At 32.4% G+C, this 14,476-nt stretch overlaps 2 protein-coding genes across 3 annotated transcripts in view; one reads left to right on the top strand and one right to left on the bottom strand.

The window, feature by feature from the left end:
* Window position 1: 1 nt before the first annotated feature.
* On the bottom strand, window positions 2–2,040 carry LOC149487905 (uncharacterized). Its single transcript, XM_089695907.1, has 5 exons — window positions 1,903–2,040; window positions 1,096–1,835; window positions 782–970; window positions 332–440; window positions 2–119 (listed from the first exon to the last, which is right to left on the bottom strand). Exons 1-5 carry the CDS (start codon window positions 2,038–2,040, stop codon window positions 12–14), a joined length of 1,284 nt encoding a protein of 427 aa, XP_089552033.1. The 3' UTR covers window positions 2–11.
* Window positions 2,041–11,661: 9,621 nt separating this feature from the next.
* The window catches only part of LOC149487906 (neuronal acetylcholine receptor subunit alpha-10-like), a 30,815-nt gene continuing 28,000 nt past the window's right edge, over window positions 11,662–14,476 (top strand). For both annotated transcript variants that reach the window (XM_089696624.1, XM_089696623.1), the window contains exon 1: window positions 11,662–12,013. In XM_089696624.1, coding sequence (XP_089552750.1) covers window positions 11,953–12,013 — 61 coding nt within the window. In that variant the 5' untranslated portion in view covers window positions 11,662–11,952. The remainder of the gene's footprint in view (window positions 12,014–14,476) is intronic.

Consider the following 14,476-nt stretch of genomic DNA (forward strand, 5'->3'; position numbering starts at 1 on the left):
CAATTTTTATTTTAATCAGACGATGCTTCCTCATCAGCTGACAGTCCCATAGCTTGCCGAAATTTTTGATACTTCTGCACTGTTATAGCGTCAATACTTTTCGCTTTAACTTTTTCTTTCTAAAACAAGTTATAAATTAAAACACTAAAGCGTAAATTGTTTATTACATTATTCAATAGCAATTTTATAAGATTACACGCTTAGCAATTATCTGCATATTTTAACAATAAATAAGTTCAATTTTAGCGACAAGTCCTTTCACGGCAACATTATATTGAATGAACTGCCGTATTATTATAGTACTCTTTGGAATGAACAATAAAATACTTACAATATCTCTTTCTTGTTTTTCAATATTTTTTAGGGTGCGTACACACTGAGAACATAAAATTATGTCTTCCATATGATTGACTGACTTCTTTCGGTGATGATGTTTTAATCTGTGGAAAATAATAGAATATTCTTAATATTTATTATTTCTTCCCGTCATCTTATACCGGAATAGCTGTTATTTTAAACCGATTTCAAAAAAAAAATCATCTTCAATCTTATGGCTCTGATATAAATATAAATCCTAAACACAATTACATCGAGACAATTTCTCGTCATCGTCGACTCGCTTATATATTGTCATTTATTTTAAAGTACCTATACTACTTATCTTACGATTTATTCAAGCTAGATGCGCTGATAGAAGAAAATGTCTTACGCTGCGATTTCAAGGAAAAAAGTGCCTAATCAGTAAAATTTTCCAAAAATACTGAGTATATTATAAACGTACAGTTTTCCACAATAATCGCATTGCAGTTTGTCGGTACGGTGTGTTATTAGATGCGCCCCCAGTTCCCGGTAAGTGGGATAGCGTTCTGAACACCGTGGACAAAGAATCTTCCCTTCGGATCTTCCGCCATTACTCTGGTGTTCCGTTAAGTCTTGGGAAGTTTGAAAGTTCTGATGGCAACTCGGACACCTTAAACAAATTATTCCTCTTATCAAAATTTAAAATATCAACGCCTTATTGCTTCTACAATTTGTGAAATCCTTATAAATAGATCATTAGAGATAGAGATCTTAAAGCTTCTTGATATTACTTACATAAATATATTGGGCTGAAGATGAAAAGCCATATGCTCTATAATTTTTTTAGGGTAGAAATAGTGGAATTTCTTGTCACAACACGTTACGTAGCCAGGGACGCCATGTCTGTCTTTGTAGTGTTTCATTAAAGACCTAAAATTGAATCCTGTTTCATGGCAAATGCAACATTCCATCTTATAAAAGAGCGTTATTTGCCTATCTAATGCAGCGCCTTGCTTCGCAGGTCGCCCGTCTATAATCACTATTGCATCCAAAACATCATTGATTATTTCCTCCTCTTTTTTAGATTTTTCGCTTTTGTTCACTTGGATTGTATTATTTGCTGATGTTGTGCTATTTAGTAAAGATTTGTCAACTTTTTCTGTTTTAGCAAATTCTTCTAGAGGCATAGCTTCTAAGTATTTCATTTCTGACGGTGATTTTTTCTTTACGTGCTTTGTTTTTACTGGTTTTGTATCACCTTGTTGTAACTCTGTGGAAGGTGCTTTAGGTTTAGGCGGCTCCGCTGGAGTCACATTAGTATTTGTTGTGTCTAAATTACGAGGCGATAATTCACTTATTAGTGGAAAGTTTTTGGGTTCAGTGGTTACCTGAGCCCTTTCTTCATTAGTTTTATTTTTGTGAAATTCTAAGAACTTTTGTGTTTTTTCTACTTTTACTGCGTACAGATGTAAATTACTTATTTGCTGTAAGCAATCATGACAAATGGCTTTTGGAAGACTATCATCAGTGTGAATCTGAAAAAATAAGGTTAATTATTTCCTTCTTCGTATTTAAAATTGAATATTTGTTGGTGATACGTACAACAATATCAAAGAGTTTCTTAATTTTTCGTTTTAGTTCTGCACTGAGTGGCTTCAGTTTGATGACGTCAGTACAAAGACACATTCGACAGGACAATTCACGAACAATAGTTCTTTCTAAAGTTGCAAAGTCGTTCATAGTAAAACTTTAAAAACAGATTTTGTATATTGTAAATAAATATATAAATATGTACGGTAAATATGTATTTATTTATATTTTGTTATGCGTCCATGACTTTTTGACATAATAATTTTGATAAATTGTGACAATGAATTGCTATGACATAATATTTTCAGGTTTCTTTTTATTTAATTAAATCTTGCAAACCAGTTACAGTAGTAGAGACACAGTAGAGAAATTAGCTAGGTTAATTTTTCATAAATGATCTTCCCCCACATCTTCCCCTTTTTAGACGGTTTCCTTATTTGATAAAACATAAGCACATCCGACAATTATTGTTATTCGAAAACAACTGGCCTTTACCTAATTTGAAACTTGGTCAAAGTTAGACGAAGGGTCAATACTCCGCTGTCTGAATGTCTCAAGCCTCAACTCTTAAGTATCTACAAAACTTTAGTTTTAACCATTGAAACTTTGACAGTTGTGACCTAAAATGAGTTAAACACAACGTTATCAGGTTTTATCTCATTTTCAATCAAAACTTGTAGTTATTGACGTCAAATTTGGTTGGATAGATTGGCTGTATACCTACGTTCATAATAACTTTGCAGTTTTGCATAGTAGGTAGGCTGGAGGGTTAATGCTGAGCCTTAAGTTTTGCTATACTATTTGATTTTTGTTCTTAGCAATATATGCTACGAATTGCGAACCTCCGTTGTTTTTTGGATCGTCTGTTAAAATTTCATATTTTGTCAGAGTGGTGCCACAGTAGTGATGACTCTTATCACGTAGCTGCGTCAACAAGCTTTATATTGGAATTAAGATTGGAATCCTCAAGGAAGCGTGTACGAAGTACGAACCACACAAAATTCCCGATATAAAATGATAATTTTCGTATTTAAATTATTAAATATCAATCCCATGACCCATCCTCTGTACAACGATGAAAATGTTTGTAAGCTACAAACTATTTTTTTCTAAATTAAGAAATAGGTAAATACCTATTGTAATTTGTCTTATCTATAGTTGTGCAGCTAAAACAAGTACATAATATGTACATACTTCCAAAATAGGAGATAAATGAGAAATAAGATGAGAAGTATGTTTTCGTAGAATAACCAAGGATTTATCATTGAAAATTTTAAAATTGTAATCTTTTACTCTGAAATGTTTATTCAGGTACGTTCAATATAAGCTTGTTCGCATTAAGCAATTGCTCGATCGGCCGTAATTAAGTCTTTTAGTAAGAACGAAATCCATTCGATGGAAAATTAAAAAGGAAAAGGTTTGTAAACAGGGATTCATTATCAGTTTTTTTTAATTATTTTTAGCAGAAATGTTTCAAGATCATTGCTTTATAGGTATCTTCATTATTACACCCGAAATATTGAAACCGAGTAGGTATAATATTATTGAAACTCATTATTGAAACCGAGTAGGTATAATATTAATTATTTATCTTTGATGGTTGCCTAAATTTAAAACAGGTAAGGTTAAATGATCAATTAGAGACATGAATGGAAATGTTTTTACTTTAAATGCGTACCTAGATATTGTGGATACAAATCAAATGCAACGAAGTACGCCAATATCAGAAGCCTCTGTATCTGAACCTTAAATAGAACCTTAATGTAATATGTTTGTAATGGGAAAAGTCTATGTAGAAAGGAGATTTTAAATTTCCATAATATTTCAAAAAGCCGCTTCCAACGGATAAACTCAGTACGGGTTGTGTTGTAATGAGGTTTACGGGATTCCGCGATTCGTGACTATCTTACTTTTGCTCGGATCTCTTACAGCGATTATGCTGGACCGCAGCCGCATGACGGATTTCAAACTTTGTCTTTACATATTACTAGTAAGTATACACGATCCTACAGTTCCATCAAAACTAGTTTGTGATAGTCTAAAAGCGTGTCTAAAACAATTGGTTAGGGAGCCAGGTGCAAATTTGGTTAACTATTTCCTCTCAAGAGATAATTCGTCAGACGAATGAGAGTATAGTATTATAAAGCCTCGTGAACGTCAGCTGGCGCTCTGTTGGGGGGGTGAGCGGTTGTAGCCTCCCACGCACATAGGAAAAAAAATACATTCATTCATTCATTTCCTCTCAGCTAAAAATTTGTCAAATTGTAGCTAACCCAATATCTCAACGAAAAAAAATAGTTAGCTGGTTACAACATGGTGTATTATACGTCAGCTGGTGTCTTGAACATGAAAGTTAAATTTAAAGAAAAATTTATTTTCCGTTATTTCCTCTCAAACAAAAATTTACCTGATGATAGCTTATATGTAACTGTGGATAAATATATATGTCAGCTGGCTGTATCTTGGTGGAAAAACCGTCAGCTGATACGGGAGGCTACAACCGCTCTTCCCCCCAACCGAGCTCCAGCTGACGTTCACGAGGCTTCATAATACTATACTTTGATGCATTTTACTAATTACCGCTTGAGAGGAACTTGGTCATAAAATCTGCTGCTGGCTCCCGGACCAAATATTCAACTTTACCAGACTTTGATCAAAATTCGATTTTACAAATATAATTCATTTTATTTATAACTACTTAGTCTTGCCCCGCGGTTTTACCCGCAGTGCTCCCCACCTTTTTATATGCGTTATTTATTTCGGTGGCTACAAGGTGATAACATAATTAAACAACATAACTTGGACATTATAAAAAAAATCCCCGCTTAACCGTGACATCAAGAGATTCGTGAAAGACATAAAATCGTCCTATTAACTTGTTAAGTACCTCAGCTACTTAGAAAAAGTACCATACGTGCTTAATAGACGCAGCTTTATGCCTACTTTATAGCTTTTGTGCGAGATTAGCATCCCAATTGAGATCGTGCCAATTTTGATGTAAACATGATTAGTTAATCTTTAGCTTATATATTTTACTTGGAAAATACTAAACGGTTTATTATGATTTACTTTATTAAATTAATAAATATGTCAAGGCGAATTTACGTAGATACAATAAATCAATTAGCTTTCATTAATTTTATATCGTGTTACTTTATTCAAATTAAATTAAATTTATAAATAATATTAGGTAGGTACTTAGCTTTCATGAATTGTTAAGCATTCATAAGATATCATTAATTTGATTTTCGACTACTTATTGGATAATAAATCTGCTTATCTACTTAGATTATTTTAGTGTGTTTAAAGTGCGCCCTTCTTATTCTAATTTGAATGTTAGGTAGTACAAAGAAATTTAAAATTTCGCCGTAGATATGTAGTTAGATCAGAGCAAATTAAAAAGGCAACCAGTAATTTTCTTGCTGTGTTTACGAGATTGTGTTTGTTATTTGTTCTATGCTGTAGGTTTATAAGTATATCTAACCTTGCCTTTGATGACTCTTCATGCTGTCACCTGAAATAAAAACCCTTACGATTTTGTGTATTCTCTTTCGACATGTGTACTTTATTACAACTGTCGACGTTGGTACGAGCTTGGGGTGGAATTTTTTTTTTATATTTTCCGTCCATTCTTTTATAGTCGTGCAAGAGTCTAAGATATGTTTGGTAGCTATAAGTCGATTCGTAGTTTTTAATACATTTAAAACAAGGGCTTTATAATATTGAATTAGGTATTTATTTCACAATCCACATGGATATTAACGAATTGCGTGGAAAAACAAACATCATGAATAACAGAAAAGCAATGTACTTATGTACTTTAATACGTAACTAACTATGTAACATATAAAATTTTCAGCAACAACTTTTTATTTCTAAAAGCTCTTCCATTATCTAAAACAAAATTCTGTAATCTGTATAGCAGTTGGTATAACCCAACATGAGTATAACAAAAATGACAAAGCAGCGACTAACGACTTTGAATCACTATTAAGAGCTAGCTCGATTCGTAGCATATTTCTTCTACATTAAAATGCCGGCACAAATGAAAGTGAATTATTGAAAGTATGCAAATTACGAATGCAACAGCTGGAAGAACCAATAAAACGACTGATACTGAGGAACCAGCCACACCTGTCGTTTTCAGCGAACGTATTTCGTTTAAAAATATACTTAGTACTTTTTTTGTTTTTGATCCTGAACATGACCTGTAGATCTCTCTAAAACTCTGACTGCTTTGAACGTTCCTTGGTGTGATGTATTTTTTTGGTTTCTTTTAATAAGAATGCTTTGTAATAATAATTAATTATTTCATCATGAAGGATGGCCAAAGCCTAAAAGTATGATTCTTTATTTACGTTCTTATCTATTATTAATATTTATACACGTGTTGTTACATGATTGTCAGAAGTGAAGTGGAAATAAAAACTTGTATAATAAGAACCAATTTTCCGCCCGTGATTTCGTCCGAGTAGGTAAAAATCCAAACACACGTGCCGAAAGGATATTGCATTATGAATATTGCATTCCATTTAGTTTTGCGTAATAAATGTTTCAGTCTGACGAAATGAATCGCATAACCTAAATTTATGAGTACCTACCGATATCTCTATCAAGCAACATATAGGTTTACATTTTATAAACATTTAGGTACTATGTAACATTATAATGTTATCCAAATAATATTAATTGCGATGAAATTACGAACATACAATGATCGTAATTAGCTGCTTTGAGTTAGATGAGCTATCCGTCTCAGTCGCCAATGTGAGCGGCTTGTGGAATTTCATTTAAGACGATACACAAAAAAAAATCCACTGCTTGGCGGGCGGAGTCTAATAGCTCGCTATCGTGAACGCGGGTGTGCGCGAAGTCATTCTTGCAAACTCGCCGCGCTGCCGCTGGCCGACTCGGGACAAACATGTATGGAGTCGTCATACAGTTATAATATTGTTATACATTTATTCAATTGTTGATTTATTGGTTTTATTTTCTTGCTTATAAACAAATAATCTTCTTTCCAACAACTACATAGACATTATTAATAATTATTATTATTTCGTAATGTTTACTTTATTACAAAATAATACAGGTTATAAATAATCTTTAAAATAACAAAAAATATTGTTACTCTGAAAAAATGAAATGGTACTCAATAACGCGGACTACTGAATTGATTTAGATAGAATTTGATGCTGACGTAGATATTACATCATGCCCAGAAATGAAAGTTACTATTTCTGAAAGAAGTTATAAACCCTAATTCTTCTCAGTCAAAGTCAAGAGTGGAAGATATCACTAATACAGTAAAACTGATGCGAAACTTTGGATGTTAATTTGTATATTTTTTTGTTAGTTGTTACTTAATCACGTCAAGACTACATTACCAATTTTGATAAAAAATAGCTAATTGCCTGGATTTACACATAGGATACTTTTTATCCGAACTGAACACTTCTGTGGGATAAAACAGGATTCACGATATAACCTAATTCCACGCGGGCAAAGCCGCGGTCGGAATGATATTTTTTTAAATAAAAAAATTGTTTAAAAAAAAACACAAAATATATTGACGCATGTATTTATTTTTTGCACTCTATTATAATTGTAATATTATTCATTACAAATAATCAAAATAAAATAGCCAGAACAAAGTTAGGCCCTGGTAGGGTAGGTAGGCAGGTACAGCAATGTGAGACGAACACTGGCTTATTTATACCAATAATAATGTATTATAAACATTAAATTAAGTTTACAACAAAAATACATAATATTAGCTAATGTGAAAACGAATCAACCAATCATCCCACAACAATGAAATGTGCACACAAATATTCATCCAAATCGGTTCATGTGATTAGGAGGAGTGACTGCAGCGCCATCTTCCGGGCCCAATTGTATTTCCAGATCACCCAGGAACTCAATTTAATATACTTACACAAAATTTTTCGAAATTAAAACTCACATTACTATGTAAATATGAATATAAACCTGTTTTAGTACTAAGCAATTTCCCGCACAGATGTAGTAAGTATAAATGAAATAAATATCAACATCAAATTCTTTATACAACATACTTATCTACCACCTACTAAGAAATGTAATTCTTGAAATTTTTTCGTATTTTTTTAAAATATAATACTACTCCAATGAGCTCCTGTTCCATATTACGGCCACCATACTTCCACTAAGTTCACCATGATTTTTTATTTCTTTGCACTTTGTTGCTTTTTGCTAAAAATGGAATCATGCGATAAAACCAGTAGAACGTTGATAACATACATTTTTGACTGAATAAAGGTACTTACGAAGGAGTGGGTTCACATAACAAAACAATCAGTAACAATCAGTGGGTTTATTTTCCTTCTGGATTCCGGATTTCTGAAAAGATTATCTATGCTATAAATGAAAAAATCTTACACATTCGTTATGTACTTAAAACAGGGATACATATCAAACATCGTCTATAATACAATTATCATCAAATTTAAAATAAAACCAACTTACTTCATTAATTTGTTCCAATTGTAAGCATTCTTTTTCCTCCAACCTTTATGTTTCTTCTTCTTATTTTCTTTATTGTCCCCATTTGTCTCATTTTGTCTTATCGTGTTGTCACCCTTTTTTACGATTGCGCGAGCGACACAAGTTCCCCGTGTGACGGCCGTAGCGGGAATGACTCGTGCAGCGATCGGGGTAGGAAGGTACAGGGCGGCTCTCGCTATATTGGCTGGTCGCGCGCTAATTTCAAGTATTTCTTGTTTATTTCAAAACCATCGCATATTTCAAAATTCTAAATCGGTAGACGTATAGGTTGTATATTTTATAGTTAATATCCAAAAAGTCGTAACTTTACGTTTGTTATTTTGAAGATGCCAGAGATTATAAAAAAATAACAATGAGAACTTTGTATTTTTTTTCTATCGAGAAAATATCATGGAATCATGTTTCTAAAACGGTAGACGTATTGTGTTACTATTGAACTTTCTTGTCAAGAATTTTCATCACGACAACTTTAATAATATAAAAATTACGAAGGTTTAAAAAGGGCCGTAAATGTTAGAAAAATTAATTCATCACCTTAATAGTGTGGTAACCACGCAATAGTGTTCACATTAACTAACATTAAGTTCACTATCCTATATAATTTTTTAGAATAGATATAAATTGATCAAGGTTTACTTTTAAGTTTTATTATTCCACTAACATTATTTCAAATTTGTTAAGGATTTTTTCCTGCAACGTACGTAATCGAATTAAAATTTAAATAGGTTGAATTAGCACTTGATTGAAATGCTCGCACGTATATATAATATTTGTAATTATATAAGTTTTTGAGTTAGTATTCATGTCATGCATATACATAAGCATACGCATGTTGCTCTACAAGTATTGTATTAATTGTAAATTAAATTTCAAAAAGTTGATTGGATTTTGAGACACATTTTGTAAGTGGTTCCACTTGTTCATTAGGTACTAAGTTGTTATTGTAATATACTGTAAACACTAAACATCTTACTAGATCGATCTTAATTCTAACATAAGTGTCTCGTTATAATGTCGCGACGATTAGTCCTTGGTACTATGTATTATACAATTTAATTATTTAGGTATTCCGTGGTACAGATTCCAAGGAGCGATATCCAAGTCCTATTTCGTCCCAAGAAGGTTTATTAATTTGAAATCTACAGATAGGCACGTTTCATATTTAAAGTAGGTACTTCTAAACAATTATTTATAAAACCATCCGTACATACATTACAAACAATAGAATATTTTTTCCTTCATTACTATGATAATTATAAATTTTCCAATATTCTTACAGGTTACTGTTATAAAATGAAAAATGCTGCTGGTTAATGTGGCAGTATTTACGATATATGACACTGGAAAATGTAACAAGCCAGCCTACAGGTATCTGATATCTAGGTATCTTTAATTGTCTGTGTTCTTCACACTCAGGTGAATGTTCCACAAGACAGCATTCGCTATTCGGGACACCGTTTTTTTCAGAATATTTCCTTCCTTTAGCGGAATATCTTCACTATCATCACTACATAGTATAAAACAAAGTCTTTTTCTCTGTCCCTATTTCCCTATGTCCCTTTGTATGCTTAAATCTTTAAAACTACGCAACGGATTTTTATGCGGTTTTTTTTAATGGATAGAGTGATTCAAGAGGAAGGTTTTAGTATATAATTTATTAGGTTTTAGACCAAGCGGGCGAAGCCGCGGGCGGTAAGCTAGTATACCTAGTATAAAATGTCAAACGTTTCAAATTATGCATTAAAGTTTTATTTTATTTAATTAAAATCGATGGATAGGTACAATGAATGATTTCAGTCAATATTTCAATCATATTTTTCAACAAGAAATTCTTTCTTGTACTCTGTATCGAGTTGCAGGGATAAGTTTCCATATTGACAGACTTTTAAACTCGATAGTCAAAGCAACACTTTCTTTGTACTCTCGGTAACTCTTAATAAAAAAGTATCAACGTCCAAGCTTGAAGCCGTATACAATTTAACAATACGGGAATATTTAATTAATATCTATAGGTTGTTGAAATTCCACTGCCTTATTTTTATTACTGTGCAAAAAAATATACTGTATATTAAATGAAAGAGAGAGAGTGGGAAAAAAGTATTAAAATAAGTTACGCACGCATGTAACAATTCCCATTATGTATTTAAATGTCGCAGGCAGTCTTTCTATTTCTTTCCACTTCAGCATAGATCGCTTAACTGCAGCAAATGCAGGTAACGATAAATCGGAAAGTGGCTTGTTTCTGTACTTTGTCAACTGCTAAAATCCTGGTAAGCTGCTATCTTCCAGAAAGTGAAACCAAACTAAAATCAGTTTCTACAAGTGTTGAAATTCGTTCAATGTAGTTTACGAATCAACCACTTCCTTAGGCGCGGGTCAAACACAAGCGGCGCGGGCGCGGGCGTGCCATAAGCGCACCTCTTGAATCTGTTTTGCACCACGTCCTTCTTATACATTTTGTATGAAAGAATTTTGGACAGGCGTCGAGACGGCACGCCACGGTTGTGCCAAGGTTGCGCCAAGGTTGCGCCTTTCCAAAATTATTTCATACAAAATGCCAATAGCGCACCCGATGCACGCCGGCAGCGCGCCCGCGGCGCGCCGCGCCGCTTGTATATGTCCCGCGCCTTAAATTTAATCATGTCACTTTAAACCCGGTTAAGTGACACTTTAAACGTAAAAGATTTATTCGACCATCAAGAGTTTCGCTAGAATAGGTTTTCATAGGTGTACAATGTTTACACTACCCATCAAATGACACTTGAAAGCTATTTCCGACGTTACATCAAAATATCCTTCTTTTTAGTAAGGTAAGAAGTGTTTACTATTGGTCCACATAAGGATAGTTACTCCAAAGTTACTTCATATTCTTGCTCAAAGCTCATATAATATTTTCAATAATGATTCTTTTTTATTTTCTTTAAGATTTTTAGAGCAATTTGTAAAAAAAAAAGTCTAGAACGGATCGGACCAATTGGCATTAGGTTTTGTTTTGACTTTACGAGTAAAATATTGTACGTTGCAATAGAAAATATGAAGAAATATTGGTTTTAAATAAACGATGCTAACATCAATTAAAAAACGTACCTAAAATTAGCAAATTAAAGTTTTTATACCAACTTGGGACTTTAAAATAAAGCTTACATGTATTTCGTAGCACACAACTCGTAGAGCCCAACTGGCTAAGCTCCGCGCTCAGTGCTTCGAAAGCCGCGGCAGATAGCACGCGCGCCATTCACGCAAACATCAACTTTTATCCGCACCGTTAATCACATTTTACGAACGTCATAAACAATTTATTACATAAAAATGTTTTGAGGCTACACCGAATTTATTGCCTATTGTATAATCACTAGTACAAAGGAAGTGTTGTGTTTAAAATTTGCGATAGTAATGAATTTATGCGTTTATTGCATAAACTTTACATTATTGAGTGATTACATTTAATATGTTTTTTGGGATTTGCTTTACATTTATATTTCGTATAATATACCGAGTTTATACAAGGCAGTTATTATGAATATGTGGCTAAAAACATTGAAGTTTATTTGGATCCTTTCACCATTAATTTTAAAAGGTATGATTTCCTTTCAATATTTTTTAGTTTTGGCAAAAAATACACAAATCGATAATTAGGTATTTTAAGCGTCATGTAGTACAAAAACAGGCTGACCGACCTGAATTGTCTTAAAAATAAATATCTAATATTGAAGTAAGTATTACGAATCTTTATTTTTATTAACGTTAAGACGTAAGACGCTGTATTTCATATTTGTTGTAGACTGTAGTATCGTACAGTTATTAAATGTTGCACATTTACAGAAATAATTATAATTTAAACACTGCTTCTTGAGTAATTTTGTTCGCAAATCACGTAGAAAAATACAATTTGTATGCGACAAAGTTAAGGAAATAGATGTGTGTAGAAAGACCAAATGAAAATAGTTTTCGCGCTTAGGAACATTAATCAATTTGACAATTCTTTACACACGCAATACTATTACAACTTCTGTACAAGTTTCTTTTTATGAGTAAAATGTAATATTTTTAACAATACAACAATTAGGTACTGTAAACGTTACTAGATGTATGTAAATCTGCTATAGCTATCTAATTAATTTTGTACGAAATTTTTGTATACTTTTCTCTCATTACTTACCGTATGTTTTACTTATAAGTAGATGTGTTTTTGTTTTAAAGTGAAACTTCTTTAGGCGGGTTGAGAGTAAACAAAGGCGACGATTTTGGTATCTTTGAATCTTGCCAAAGAAGTTTCACTTCTGACACGTGAGGTCGAGACACACTCTCTTCGGTTCTGTACCCAAAGGGTAAAACGGGACCCTATTACTGAGACTTCGTTGTCTATCTGAAATACTAAAAATTAAAAAAAGTAAAATATTATGGGGGTCCCCATGGTAGATACGGAACCCTTCGTGCGCGAATCCGATTCGCACTTGGCCGGTTTTTTTACATTACCTTAATTATCACATAGTCCAACCAGTCCACTGTTATAGTGAATTTCGCGCGTCCAACCTAACTTGGGTAGGTAATAAAGTACATATATTATAAAGTACATAGAAAGATTTTATTTTTAGAAAATTACTCTACCTTTTTTTCTCTTTTATACTCTTTTACACTTTGACTTGTAAATTTTAACCATAAAATGGTGATTATTCTTGACACAAGACCACATGCCCTAGACACGAGCAAAAAAGAAAAAGTACAAGAGTCACATTAGTAAATGCTCAAAGAATGCTTTTCCACACATATAAAGAGTCTTTGTACATTTAAAGTTGTTTGTAAGTTCTGCTTTTAAGATTTCCTTTGTAGAAATTAAAATTCACGTTTAGAATATTGGACTGCCCCTTTTTTCAGTAACATGAGACATGTAGGTATAATCGAAGTACCTACAGGAATTTTAGAGTCAAAAAATACTTTTGATAAATTAAAATGAATTGCTTCATTACTAATTAAGAAAAAAAAAGATTATCTGACTGATGGTGATCAAAATATTAAAATAATGTAATTTATAACGATGAGGCTCACAGATTTGATAAATTAGATATATTAATCAGGCTCCTTCCTTAACTCTATTAAATAGGATATTTTATTAAAATTTGCAGTAATATTTCATCATGATCTGTTTCATTTTATTTATGTATTGCATTAATTGACTGAAAATATGTTAGTTGTCGACACAATTAGATGAACCTAACCTAAAAAAAATATTTTTAATAAACCAAATGCATTTCCATGAAAATATATGAAATATTCTGAAGCTCATTTATTAGAAAAATGAAGGTATAATCTCATTGGAACTGAAACTGAGCTTTCCGCCTGCGGCTTTGCCCTCGTTGCCAAAGGATAAACATACACTTTCGCATTTATAATAAATAAATAATAAATAAATAAATATTATAGGACATTATTACACAAATCGACCTAGTCCCACAGTAAGCTCAATTAAGGCTTGTGTTGTGGGTACTAGGCGACGATAAATATAATATTTAATAAATACATATATAGATAATAACACCCAGACCCAATATAATATTGGAGAGGATTCTATTTATTGGATAGGTTTACAATATATTATGTGAAGAGAAAATAGTAGAAAGAGACAGACGTATTAGGTTTCTTTATTTTTTGTACTAATGTTATTTGTATTATCATGGTAATCTTAGACTATCTTGGAAACATTTTCATAAGGGTTAATTTTGTTTTTATTGACCCTTGTCACATCAGTCAAATTGGATCACGGGGACTCAGCTGTTTATCGTATAAATGAAAATGATAGAGAGGAAATGCTCGAATAAAAACTTTAAGCATTAAAACAGTTTTTATCAATTTACCTATAGTAACAGAAGTAACTAGGTAGGTAGGTTTTTCACTCACTCAATTTTATTATCAAATCTACTACTTTCATCAATATTAAGAAATCTATAAACACACTAACAAACAAGTTCGAAAGTCGTGTAATAACGTCTGGATAAAGTCCGACTAAGATCTGCAAAAAAAATAAAGTTTTAATTAAAACAGT

This window comes from Colias philodice, chromosome 6 (assembly GCF_061535455.1).
Source record: "Colias philodice isolate Cphi_HAF_F1 chromosome 6, ilColPhil1 Martin Lab GWU primary, whole genome shotgun sequence".
In the NCBI taxonomy this organism is placed as follows: Eukaryota; Metazoa; Arthropoda; class Insecta; order Lepidoptera; family Pieridae; genus Colias; species Colias philodice.

Coding starts and splice junctions, on each gene's coding strand:
- LOC149487905 (XM_089695907.1), bottom strand. CDS start 2,040: ATGAACGACTTTGCAACTTTAGAAAGAACTATTGTTCGTGAATTGTCC. Junction 441..781: donor TGCGATTATTGTGGAAAACT/GTACGTTTATAA, acceptor TATTTTCCACAG/ATTAAAACATCATCACCGAA. Junction 120..331: donor AAAAACAAGAAAGAGATATT/GTAAGTATTTTA, acceptor AACTTGTTTTAG/AAAGAAAAAGTTAAAGCGAA.